The 13,271-nt window shown below is 59.3% G+C and overlaps 1 protein-coding gene across 2 annotated transcripts in view; it reads right to left on the bottom strand.

Moving 5' to 3' along the window:
• Positions 1–13,172, bottom strand: part of LMX1B (LIM homeobox transcription factor 1 beta) — a 77,974-nt gene extending 64,802 nt beyond the window's left edge. For both annotated transcript variants that reach the window (XM_046684158.1, XM_046684168.1), the window contains exons 1-2: positions 13,034–13,172; positions 12,023–12,209 (exon numbers count right to left, since the gene is read on the bottom strand). In XM_046684158.1, the coding sequence (XP_046540114.1) occupies positions 12,023–12,209; positions 13,034–13,172 (326 nt within the window). The remainder of the gene's footprint in view (positions 1–12,022; positions 12,210–13,033) is intronic.
• Positions 13,173–13,271: the final 99 nt, after the last annotated feature.

Below are 13,271 nucleotides of genomic sequence, written 5' to 3'. Positions count from 1 at the left end.
CACAGCCCAGCTCCAGCTCTGGGGAGAGGGGCAGCCGCTCAGAGGCCAGGCTGGCGTGGGCAAGTGCCCATCCCACCAGGCCCAGCAGGGCCCCAACCCCTAAGCAAGACTCTGGGTAAGCCAAGGTCTGGGCAAACCTCTTTAGCTTTTCCTTGGGGCTAGGAGAGAGGATGGAGAGGAGTCCTTCCGAGTTAGCCCAGGCCAGACAGAAGGCCTCCAGTGGGCAGCCAGGGGAAGGGCATTCTACCACAGTGGAAGAATGGATGAATGAAGGAATGAATGAATGACACAAAGTCAGAGGCAGGTGGGGGCTTCCCCAACCCATCACAGCAGGCAGGAGGAGGGCAGGGGACCTCCCTGAGAGAAGAAGGTGACCAAGGGTGGGGGGGGAGGGGCACTATGACCCGGATGAGCCCCGGCTGCCTGCAGGGCAGGGGAGGGGCAAAGTCTGGCCGCTGGGCAGAGGTTGGCGGGTCTCCTTTCCGGACCAGTCAATGCTCAGAGGCTACTCTGGGCAGACAAGGAGGGTCAGGCTCCTCCTGAGCCGGATGGGATCAGGACCATCTGGTGGAGGACCTCTGTCGGTGGCCACCGTCCTCCTTGCCGCTGGGGCTGACTGGGCATCGACTGACGGCTGCGTTCCTGGCCCCCTGTTACCGCTCAGGTCTCCCGCCGAAGACCCCAGGCCTCTCCCCTGCCGCCGAGGAGACCGGGCCGGCGGCGGGCAGAGGCTGCGAGCCCAGGGCTCGGCCGGGCCGGCCTGATATGAACCATCTGCGTTGTCTTAGGCCGCCCCTCTGCCCACTGTCCCTCTGAACTCGGCTGGTTCCCGCGGGCCGTTTGATGCCTCCCAGGGTCACAGACCCCCGCACACAAATCACCGCCGCGGGGCTGGGGGTGGGGCGGAGGCGCTGAAACCCAATCCGCAAAGTTTGCTCTGCCGCTGGCTTGCTCCTTCCCTCGCTCACCCGACCACCTCCCCCCTTTTCCAAACAAGGCTTACTTTTCTTGCCAAAAAAACAAAGTTGGTATCAAGTGTTTCGAGGGAGAAAGTCTCTCCCCCGCCCCTGGCCTGGGAGGAAGGGCCGGAGCTGCTGGCTGAGCCCGGGATTGCAGAGGGGGCTCCAGGAGAGGACCGGCGGGGAGGTGAGCTCCGGCTTCCCCGTCTGTTGGTCCCCTTCCCCAGCTCCAGCCTGTCCCCGTCCCACGCTTAATGGCTGCGGGCCCGACTGTCTCTGACCCTGCCCTGTCCCCCTGGTAGTCCCCCGCCCAAATAAGGCTCCCTCCATCGGGGTTCTCCGTCCCAGGGCAGCCAGAGATGGAAGCATCACTTCCTGCCTCTTCTCCCTCCCCATAAAACAGCCCTTGCCTGTCGCTTTTACGAGGTGACACCCTGCTCTCAGCCCGATCCTCCCCGCGCTCGCTGGGAGCCTGGGCTCGAGAGGGAGGAGACTGCGTGCAGCCAGGCGTCTCCAGAGCGCTCCGAGAGCGCACAGGGGTCCCCAAGGAGGCTGCCCCGGAGCACAGCCCAAGAGCTTTAAAAGGAGACCACAGAGCCGGGTATATTACAGACAAATTCCTCCGAAGGCCCCCCCCCCCCCGCTCCAGCTCTGTTGAGTCTGAAGCCTTCGCTCTAAGACCCGAGAAGCCAGCCGGGAGGTGGCCGGCCTGGTTCTCTGGAGGGGTGCAGAACGGAGCCCCAAGGGCGCGCGGGTTTCATTTGCTGGGTGTTGGTTTTGCTTTTGGTTTTTTCAGCCGGTGCAGCGACCCGGAACCGCGTGCGCATGCGGCTGCTTCACCGCCACCCGCGGCTTCCCACTGCGCCCGGAGGAACGCCGGCGGCTGAAGTCCGCGCCCGCGGCGCCCGCTGTGCGCGCCGCAGTTCTAGACGTCCAAGCAGGCGGCCGGGCTCGGGCAAGGCGGCGGCGGCGTCCAGGGGCCAGTCGGCGGGCCCGGCTGGGTCTGTGCGGCTGGGGCGCCGCAAGAAAGATCTGCAAACTGTGGGACGAGGGGCGGCGGTGGTGAGAATAAAGGCGCCACCAGTCCAGTGGAGTAGCGGGGTTTCCGCGGGGGTCGAACAAAGGAATTCGCCCTCGGAAGAAAGGGGCTGAGCAAGCAGCGGGAATGGTCAACCCCGGAGACTCGCAGGAGTACGAACGTGGCAACCTCAGTCCCAGGATCCAACGAAATCCCCCCCCCCCCCCCCCCAGAAGCGCAGGCCCGCATCTCCATGCGGCCACTCGCATCTTGTCAATCCCGCTTTAACGGGGATGGTGGCACCTTTCCTAGGAAGAGGGGACAGAGCGGGGCCGTGCTCTCTGTCAGTGGAGGCAAAAATTCCCCTCAACCAGTAACCTCTGGCCGTGGGGTCGTTGACCCCATTTTCCAGAAGCTGACCATTGAGGCTCTCGCAAGGGTACCCCTTCCCCTGCTGCAACGCATGGCGGACTCAGGAGACCCAAGTGCGCTCAGAAACGAAAGGCGCCAGGGGGTGACGGGGCCCCCTCCTCCCGCCGCCCTCGGAAGGGGTGGAGGGGACACGGTTGTAAGGTGCTCCGCTTCTTTTCTCTGCTTGACATGAATAAGGGGATTAGGACGGCAAGTTTCCGTCGTTCACTCTGTCGGACAAAGGGCCCCGCGGTTGGAGCGGTGCAGCCTCTGATTAAACGACAGAGCCCTGTCACTCAGCACCATCCTAGGTACTTGAGTTCGTGACATAATCTTATTAGAAGATAAAACCGGCGAAATCCTTTTCATAATGAAAAGTTACATTTAATGGCTGGATTCGCCCCCCCAACCCCTCCCCGACCCTGCGGCCTCCCCCCCGTTGCTGTTGGATATGGCTCGCCTGTAATTGGCATTTAAAGCACCAAGACCGGGAGAAAAACGGGGTTTAGGGTTTTTGTAATCCCCCTAAACTGTCTTTGTTCGAAATCTCCACAGATACAAGTCTGTTAAGAGTAAATATTTGTGGATTGATACGACCACATTTCCCCCCTGCAAACCAAATCTGAAAAAAGCCGGCCCTCCCGCGGCGCTGCGGCTGGGGCGCAGGAGGGAGGGGGCCGGGGTCGGCCGCGCCGGGAACTCGGCTCTCGGGCTGCCTCGCCGCCTCCAGGAGCTGAGGGACTTTGCACATTTCTCAGGCGGGGAAAAAGGTCTTAGACTCTTTTTTCAATTTTCTGTTCCCTCGATAAACAAACCTCCCGAACTCGCTGCTTTGGGGCCTGTCCAAGGGGGTCGGCGGGAGGACTTGGGGAGGGGCGAGGACTTTGCTCAATTCCGAAGGAAAATGCGAACTCTCTCCGCCAGCCTCGCTCCCTTCCAGCGGGTTTAAGTGGCTCTGAGAGGACTTGGGCCGTGGGAGGCCCCACCCTGCAGGGCGCCCCGAGTCCAGCCCAGGAGCGCGCCTGGAGCCGTCAAGGGCCCCTGAAACGTGAGGGAGCCTGAAGGCTGCCACGGGGGGCCCGGGGCTCCGGACTCCAGCCTAGCCCGTCCCAGGATCGGATTCCTTCATAAATCAGCCGCTGGGTGAAAGGGCTGCGCTTTAGAAAGAGCAGGACCGTGTGCGCGTATTAGAGCGCGCGGTTCCCAAATCCGGGGTAAACCCCTGGTGACACCGAAATTCATCAACCGCCGCTGGCGCCCGCGGCTCGGCCAGGAGCGGAGGAGCCCGTGCACCGTGCTGCCCCGGGAAAGGAAAACGAGGAGCAGGCACCCTCGTGAGGTGGGCCTAGAGGAGGGCGCGGGTGGAGACCCCTGAGAGCTGCCCCACCCGCGCGCCGGGGAGCCAAGCAAGCTCTCCCACCTGGAGAAAGGCCCTTATTCTAACCTTTTTTCCTTCTCTGGCAAGAGCTGGCCCTACAAGGGTGTTCTGGTGTGAAGAGGGAAGTGACCCCCCCTTCCTATCCTCGGACTCCCCTACACCTTCGAGGCTGGGCGCTTTGGGAGAATTACAACTGTCCAGAGCAGGAATCTGGGGCTTTGGAAAGGTCAGGCCATGAGGACTCAGGGATCCCATCCACTTTGGGAAGTTAGACGTGCCTGGGGAAAATAAGCCTACAGAGTACCTCTGGACCTGGGGGGCTCTGGACCTGGGGGGAGTTAGCTAACGCCCTCTGCCTGGGTTTTCTCACCTATACATGGAGCTGGAGCTGTAAAGGTCAGTGCATGTGGCAGGCACTCAAGAAACGCCAGTTCCTCTTCCTTCTAGACGCACTACTATGGCCTGCCCGTCTGGGGTCAGTAAGACTCTGCTCATCTACACAGGCCATGCTCAGGAGTCGGGAAAAACCGGGAGCTACATGCCTCTGTAGTAATGGGGGCCCATCCACAGGCTGCCGCCTCCAAGGACCAGTTCTGACAGTCAAAGCTGCCCCATTCTCTTTGCAAGGGAAAAATTCAAAACACAGGCCTCAGACCTAGGTGAGGGGCAGGAGGGTGGAGTGGGCCCCCCCAGGGAGGCCTGTTTAGAAGGGTGTACCCTCTGGGCCTCCAACACAGGGCAGACAATGCATTCTTGCCAGGCAGGGCAACTGCTCACTTCCCAGCAGGCAAGAAGGAAACATACATTGACTGAATGCCCAATGCAGGCTGCCAACTTTGAGTTTGTTTCACTTTATTCTGCGACGCTAGAATTATCACCCCTGTTTCACAGAGGAGGAAACTGAGGCTCAAGAAGAGCCACTGGCCTCCCTTAAGGCCCTTGCCGTGTCACTGGGAGCATGAGACAGTCTCAATCAATGGATCATTGATTTGTAATTGCCATCTTGCTCTTTCCTTTGAGAAAACGCGCCCCACCCAGGAGGCCCTCCATTTGGAGGAGGGGGCCCCAGAGCACCTTGGTCCTCTCCATCTCCATAGGCTTGGGCAGCTCGAGGCCTGGGCGGGTGCCCGCACCACCACAGCCCAGTAACTATGGTAATTGGAGAGTCACGTGACAACAGTCACTGAGTCCAGGAGGAAAGCGGGAGGCAGGCGAAGGGGGAACAGCAGTCACACCCAGCTTGTCCCGACCCAGCACTGCTCCTCCTCTCCCGTCATCACTGCTGTAGCACCCAGCGGGGGCACTTAGGGAGGGGCGGACTGCCTGGCAGTCCTGGGTTCCAGCATGCCCACTCATCTTTCTGCATCTAGCCAGCAGCTTGGTGGTCTCCTCCCTCCTGCCAGCCCTGGTGGGCACCTCTGTTGCTCTGGGCAGCCCTCAGAACCCTCCCCGGCTGGCAGCCACCTCTCAGTTCCCAGGGAAACCTCTTAAGCACGGGCCGGCCAGGAAGCAAACATCTTTGTTTCTTCTGGAACCAGACTCCAGGAACCGGGTTTTTCCTTCATCAACACTTCGCTCAGTTCAGCAAGTGCCTGGGCCAGCCAGGTGCTCTGCCATCAGCTATCACACTGGGTCCAGGCCAGCCCGGGTCAGGCTCCCAATTGAGACAAAGCCCCCTGTGCCCCTCCTATCACATACTCACATATTCCCCCCCCACCCCTATATTCCCCCAGACCCCCTTTAGGGCTCCAGGGTCGACAGGGCAGGTCCTGCCGCCGCCAGTCAAGAAGCTGAACAGAAATGGATACAATATTGCCCCAGGAAAAACAAAGGAAGGGCCCTGGCAGAAATTTATTTGTACTGATCAGGCCAAGCAAAGGTAGAGGGCAGCAAGGAAGTGCTGTCAGCTGGGCCTGAAACCCAAGAAACCTGCCACTGCCAGTGCACAGTGGCCCCTTATGCCCCACCACTCTGAGATGCAGCAGTAGTTAAAGCAAACACAGGCCCTTCATTGCCCCGTCAGTTACACCTTCCCCCCCAAAATTACACAAACTTTGCAAGATTTTTCTGAGAGAAGATGGATGCTTGGGGAGACTTGAGGTCAAGGCTAGGCTGTTTAAAGTATATTATTAACAAATAAACATTTACTGCAGGAAAAAAAAAAAGAGAAAAACCTTATAGGCCACCGGGGAACGAAATCATGTTGCTTTTGGCTTCAAATGACAGGAGACATTTATGGCATGAATGGAGAACACCAGCCGGCCGATGAAATGGCAAACGTCTGCCACTCTCCTTCCTCTGCCTTCGTGAATCAACTTTTTCAAATATGGTTTTCAGCCTTACCCTCCCCGCCCTACCACCGCTTCCCCACTTCTGACTGCAGTGGCAATAAATATATATAATTTCGGTTTTGCTCTCTGCTGCCATCAGCACAGAATTTGGGGGTTGGAGAGGGCGGGGTCAGCCAGAGAGCCCAGGCCTTGGGTCTTCCTGCACCCAATTGACTGACAGCTCACCCAGGCTCCCTGGAGCAGCAGACCATCCCTTTTTTCCTCCCTCCCCTGAAGCTGAGGCTTGCCTGTGGTGTCTAACAAATTGAAAGTTATAACTCATGTCGATGAGAGTATTCTCTATTCCTCCACCTAACTAATGCCAAAGTAGGACTGGGTTTCTTTTTTTTTTTTCCTTTTTTGTTTTAAAAACCTCACAGCCGCAGAACAGAGGAAGTTCCCCGGGGAAGCACTGCCAGGCCATCATGGACCGAAAAACCTCCCCGGGCTGGAGGATCTTTCTGACTGCCTGGGCTGGCATTTCTCAACCTTTTAAACCTCATCTTCTTAACACACAGATTCCTGGATCTCTCCCCTACATGCCCTCTCTTCTGAATCTCCCCCTCAGCCTGAGAGATGTTGGTTGAGGTTTGGTTTTTTTTTCTGTCATTTGAATCACAAAAACAATAAGCGTGAACAGTTTTCCAAATATGAAATTATATTATTGAGTATGTTTTTCCAAGCTTTACAGCCCCTGGAGATTCCAATTGTTCCCCACTGGAAAGATCTTTGCTCTGGACCAACCTCCACCCCCCACAGCCCCCAAGAAACAGGCCAGCACACCAGGCCACCGTGCTGCCTGCCCTTCCTCATAAAGCGTGGTTGGCGTCTGTTCTCCACCCGTACAATCGGAGGTTTTTCTGCCACTCTGGAAGTACAGGATAGGCTACTGGATCCCACAGAGTATCGAACATTCACTGAAGCCCCACCAGGTGCCCTGTGCAATCCTCACAACAAGCCTGGGAAATGATACCATCACCCCCAGTTTGCCGATGGAGAACCTGGGGCTCAGAGATGATCAGCCATTTGGCTAAGACCACACAGCTGCTGCTGAGCGCCGAGGCTGGGAGATGAACCCAGGTCTGTCTCAGAATCTAAAGCTCTTTTCACCCCGAGGGAGGCAGGACCCTCCCAGTGCCCACTCAGGCAAAGGGAATGGTTTTCCCTGGGGGGGGGGGGAGGGGGCGGGCCCTCATCTTCCCTGTAGAGAGAGGCTCACGGCAAACTAGCATGCCAGCTGCAGCTCTCTCTGGCACGGAACCTATGGGCAGTCTGGTGTGTGTCCTTGGAGACAAGGCATTCCTTGCCATGCTGATGGTGATAACAGTAACAATGATAATTTCCAGAGTATTAACAACATGCCAGGCAAGATGCCAGGTCCTTTGGGGCATGCTATCTCGGAATCCTTCTAAAAGTACTTTCCCCCAGGTGGGTATGTCCCCATTTTACAGAAGAGGTGCCAGGGCTGTGTGGTCCTGAGCCTGGCTCCAATGGACAGGACGGGAGGGAGCGGAGAGTCACCAGTCACATACCCCAGAGGAGATCCTCATAGCCCACTTCCCCTACTGGAGAAAGATTCAGCAAATTAGCCTATACCAGCCCGGAGCCTGGGGAATACCGGGTGAGCCAGGAGTCAGCTGTGAAGAATGCCGCCCCTCAGCAGCAGACAGCAGCAGCCTCAGGCCAGCCCTAGCTAACCCCACAGCCAACGCTCTGGGGGTCAAGGGCGAGGTGCCCTCCCAGGAGCTAGAGAGTCCCCTAACTCTGTTTGGTAGAGTGAGCCCTTCAGCCCTGAGATCCCCAGGGAGAGCGCCACCAAGGCCTTTTGACAAGGCAAAGGGCTGGTTCTTCCTTCCAAGCAGGTCCTTCTCAGGACAGGCCCTCTGCCCGGGGCTGTGGGCAGGGGTGCCTGCAGCCCTGAATTAGTCCCTTGGGGGACATGTCAGCTGGGGTGCCCACTGGTGGAGGGGGTGCTGCTGGTAACTGGCACACTGTGGTAAGGCCTATGCGAGGCCTCCCAAGCTGGGAGAAGCAGCCAGCAGAGGAGCCTGGAGCCTGACTTTGCTCTCCCCCTGCGCCACACCCGCACTCCGCTGGTGCTGCTGCTCCAAGAGAGGTGAGCCTCCCCGGAAGGCCTTTCCCGGTGTAAACACTTCCAAGGAAAGGAATGTGCTGGGAAGAGCCGGGCTGAGCCACTGGAGCCGCAGCCAGCTGGGGTAAATTTAAAAAAAAAAAAAGCACCCCAGGACTCAGACGGCTTTTTGTGAAACTCAATCAAAGCCTCGCTGGCCCCTTCTGCCGAGGTGGGCGCATCCTACCTGGGCAGGCGAGCCCGAGGGGAGCCTCGCAGGCTCAGCGGAGCCCTGGACCTCCACAGCGGCAGCGGCGACGCGGCGACGCCCCGGGCACTCCCCGCGCGCAAGGGCGACCGCGGCCCGGGCAGGACCCCGCATCCCTCCGCGCGCGCCGCTCCCGCTCGCACACCCGCGAGTCTCGGGTCGCGAGACCTGCGAGCTGTCTTACAAGCGATTAGACTCCATTTTGTGACAGATTTTTGGACTCTCCCACCGACCCTCCCCCCTTCCGGAGCCTCCTCCAGGAATTCGCCACCTCCTCGGGATAGAAACCCTTTCCAGACGAGCGACAGACGGCAAGAAAAGAGAGTTACATAATTCTATTTGGCCTAGCCGCCAAGAAAAAAAAATTGGGGGGGGGGGGCGGTAAGTTGTCATTTTGTTTTTTCATGTGTTCTCCGGTGGCGGAAGGAGAGGTGTTCGTGATTTTGCGTTTGGAGGCCGCGTTTCCTCCCGGTTTCTAACCGGGTTTTCGGTCCGAGAAGGAGCTCAAGCTGCCGAGGTGCCAAGAGCCTCGTGCACAGGAGAAGGATCCAATGCTTTCATCTTATTTTTTTTTCAGAAGGAGCCCCAAAAACCACGTACGGAGAAAAAGTAGACTTTTTGAGTGACGCGTGAACACGCCCCAAATGCCGTGGCCCCCGGCCTGCTTCGAGCGTCCGGGGCGTGCGGGTGGGTTTTATCTAATGCTATTAAAAGCGCCCGAATGTCCATTAATCACCCCCGTGGTGCGTAGAATAACGTTGCGCTTCTGAGTGTCCCAGATCTTTAAAACAAATCTCAAGGAGAAAGAGACGCTTAATAAAAATAGCAACCTCTTTTCTAAGGACCCAGCCCCGCAGCCCCTCGCCGGGCAAGGACACATTTTTCAAAAGTTACGGGGCGGGGGTTGTTAATTTCCCAATCCTGCTGACGCACAGACTCGACAAGATCGAGAAGGCACGTTTCTGAGCTCACTTGCCTGGATTCTCGTCTGAAAAGCATTTACATACAGATGTAATAAATATGCATCCGCAGTGCTCAAAGCAAAAAATAAGTCATGAAATATATTTTCGTGCAAAGAACATCGCTTCCCCGGCCCCTTCCTGCCTCGCTGCGCTGGCTCTCGCAGAGAAACGCTGAGGCGAGACCCGCGGGGTATCTGTCGCCAGGATTGTCTTGATAACCCCTCCTCAGCCCCCAACCGGCCCGCCTAGCGCAGATACCTAACCGGCCTTATTGGAAGAAAGAGGGGGCGAAGGAGGGGGAGGGACCTAGAGGGGTATGAATAATGCCGGCCTGGAGGCTGCACCCCGCAGGACCCAGACTCCCGGACTCGGGACCTGAGATGCGCCCTGATCCCAAATTCACCAGCAAACACACCCCTACCACACGCAGCGAAGAAAAAAAGCTCTTAGGTGCCTTTTTTCTTTTTTAAGCAAATATACTTTCGACGAAACAATTGCAACCATTTAATGTTTAATTGTTTTGTAAAATGATGGGGTTGGCCGCTCAGCTCTAATGAACACCCAGCTCAAATTTTGTGACCTTACAGTTCTGGGCTCTGAAGAACCAGGGAGCATCCTCTCCTTGTTTTAAAGAGAAGCCCCATAAACGATTGGGGGGCAGAGGGAGAGAACCGGTAGATATGTACAAAAGGTTGGAAAGAGTCTTCCAATATGTAAAAAAAAATTTTTTTTTATCAAAAACCTGTGCAAATGACTCGGAGGCCCATTTCCAGCTTCCTGGGCCTTCTGCCCCCACGTGTTGAGTTGTCCAGGCCGGTGGCTGAGCTGAGTGGGAAATGGCATTGCCAGAGCCGAGCTCAGGTGGGGCAGGCAGAGGAGGCCAGGGGTGCAGACCAGGACTCTGGCTAGAGGCTGGTGAGCCCTGCTGAGGGGCCGCTCCCTGGACCGGCCCAGAGCCCCCAGCCACAGCGACCTCAAACTACTTTCTCCGCTTCTTCTGGGCTGCTCCTGCCTGCCTGTGGCTGAGCTGACTGGCTGCCTCACCTTCTCCTGGAACCAGAATCATTATCAGTCCAGGGCACAGCACAAACCTGATCAACAGGAGTGTGCCTCATCTAGGGTGCTCTGGGGAGAGCGGGAGGCTTCAGCTGGGCTCTGGGACCAGCAACAGAGCTGACTCTCTGTACCGGCCCCGATTCCTGCCCGCAGAGCCCCCAGCCAGCGGGAAGAGCAAGGCGCAAAAATGCAGCTCCTGCACAGTTCCCAGACCAGGGGAGCAACAGCCAGGTTAGGAGCTAGCATGGGGCTCAGCCAGAGCCTTTCAGAGTCGAACCGTTGCCCTCTCGAGGGCTCTGGCCGGCAGTCCCTCTATTTCCAGGCCTCAGCCAAGCAGTTGGAGAGGTGGGGAAGGGACACTCCAGCTGCTCCACTTCCCACCAGGGCCTGGATTTAGGGACAATCCCCGGGCAGAGCAAGCAGACTGCCCTTCCCACCAGGCACCCGCAGCCTTGCCTTTTCCCGGAGACTTGGGCACACGGCCCCCTCCAAGCCCCAAACCGCCTGAGCAGCCTACCCACCCTGCAGCCCCATCTGAAAGGGTTTTCGGGGCCTCACTAGAAAGTTCTCGCAGGCACCCACTTGTCTACACAATGCTGCCCTGGGGATCCCCACACCCCTCTTTCGGCTGTTGCTTCTCTCAATCACACTACCAGGCATAAAACCCAGAGGGTCAAAAGAAAAAGCCTGCATCTGCTCTTATCTGTCCCGGGCCGCTTGCCAGACAAACCCATACTCTCAGCTCAAAACAAGTCAGCAAGTAGGGCTCACCCCACCGTCTCTGGCCCCGACTCCGACGCTTGGGCTACACCAGGGCAGGGCAGCCACCCCTCCCCAACACAGACACACTGCAAGAAAGAAGGCCTGCTGGGGAAGGCTGACTCGGTCAGTTCCTCACCCCCTTGGGGAGCCCCAGACTGTGGTTTGCCACTTCTTCAGGTCCTCTTCCTAGACAGCTTCTCCAGCCAACAAAAATCAAAAGTGCAAAATTCCCGCATGGAACGCTTTGGAGAGAATGGACACTCCTTTCTCTGCATCAGAGCCTAAAAGTGCAGCAGGGACCCTGGCAGGACAGGGGCATCCCAGGCCAGCACCACCCCCACTCCACCGCCCTGCTCCTGGAATTCCAACCCCTCCACAAAGCCCGCCTTTGGGCTGAGGAAGCACACCGCCAGGGCCTGGCTCCCTAAAGCGCTGCTTTCGTTTGGAAATCAATTCTTGGTCCCCAATTCAGGCCTCAGCGGGGCCAGGCCCTGTCCCAGGACCACGGCATCATATCCCCCAGTCGGCCCCCGGCCTTGTCCCACGCCCCGACTCAGTGGCCCAGAGCAGGTTTCCCGGACAAAGGATGGCAACGAGGGGCTGCCGGAGACTCCCGGCCACCAGGGTCGGCCGGGATGGGATGGTTCGGCCCTGCCGGAGAGACGCGCAGCCCGCGGAGCCCTCGGAGCGGATGGGCCCAGCGGCGCGCAGAGCCGGCTGTAGGGCGGACGGAGCCCCGGCCTGGCAGGGGGCGGCCGGGCTCGAGTGCCGGCGGCGGCGGGGAAGGAGCAGGACGAGAGGGCTTACTGTTGGTAGTCTTGTTTGCAGTACAGTTTCCGATCCCGGAAGTAGCAGCTGGTGGTGAGGGCTTGCTGACACGCAGCGCACTGCAAACACTCCTCGTGCCAGGACGACTCGTTGACTCGCATCAGGAAGCGGTCGGAGATGGGCCGCTGGCAGCCCTCGCAGACGGCGGGATGCGGGCAGTCGGAGCCTGCAGCGCACAGGGCGAGAGCCGGGCCGTCAGTGCCGACCAGCACGGCCCCAGCGTCCCGGCTGCAGCGGTGCCCGCAGCCCCGGCCAAGGGCGAGGGCAGCCCGGGAGCGCCGCCCGCCGCCTGCGCTCCCCCGGCCGCCGCGCCAGGGGCCGGGCAGCCTCCGCTAGTTCGTCCCAGTCCCCGGACTCCGGCGCGGAGAGGCCGCGGGCCTCGAGCCTCGGTTCGGCGCTGCGCTCTCCCCTTCTCCGGAGATCCGGCGCTTGGTGGTAATAAATACGAGAACGAGCACGGCGCGGGGGAGCCGGCTGGGACCCAGACAGGCGAGGGGAGGCTGAGGCGCTCGCTGGCTGACACGCCCCACGGCGTCTTCTGTCCCCAATCTCCCCAAAACCTGTGGTTTGGGTGACCCAGGGGGCATCTTTTTCTTAAAAGCTCCCCCTTCCCAAGTGACCTGGCGCCATTCCCGAGCCTGCCAAGGTGACTATTGGGTCCTCCATCACCCCTGCCACCCGCCTCCCACCTCCTGCCCGGAGTGGCAGCTCTAGAACCGAGGCCCGGTGAGGATGGAGGGAGGCGGCTGGCGAGTCCTGTTCTCCCTCCTCCTGGGTGATGTCCCTGCATACCTCTGTCCCCTTAGGATGCCTGTCTAGGCGTGCCTGTCGCCCCTCTGAAGATCACTCCTGGAGTCTTCTCTGTGTCCCCCACACCCCCATGTCCTGCAAACCATCTCCTTTATCCATTGGCCTGGACGCCTGTGTCCACCTGGGACAAGGCCCCGTCCCCTGCCCGTGATCACTCGGGCGCGGCGACCCCGCACTCACCTAGCAGCACCCCCAGAGTGGCGGGCCCGGGGCGCAGGGCGTGCTCCTCCATCTTGATGCCGTCCAACATCTTGGCGCAGTCCGTCTGCCCGCGGGGGAAACACCTCTCCAGCGACTCGGGACCTGTTGCTATATCCATGGGACGCGGGGCGCGCTGCGGGCCCCGCCAGCCAGGGTGCTCGCCCGCCCGCCCGCCTGCCCGCTCGCCGCCGCCGGGGCCCGGGAGCCGGGGAGGCGC

Source organism: Equus quagga, chromosome 1 (assembly GCF_021613505.1).
Source record: "Equus quagga isolate Etosha38 chromosome 1, UCLA_HA_Equagga_1.0, whole genome shotgun sequence".
Taxonomy (NCBI): domain Eukaryota; kingdom Metazoa; phylum Chordata; class Mammalia; order Perissodactyla; family Equidae; genus Equus; species Equus quagga.
This window is presented reverse-complemented; position numbering and strand designations above follow the sequence as displayed.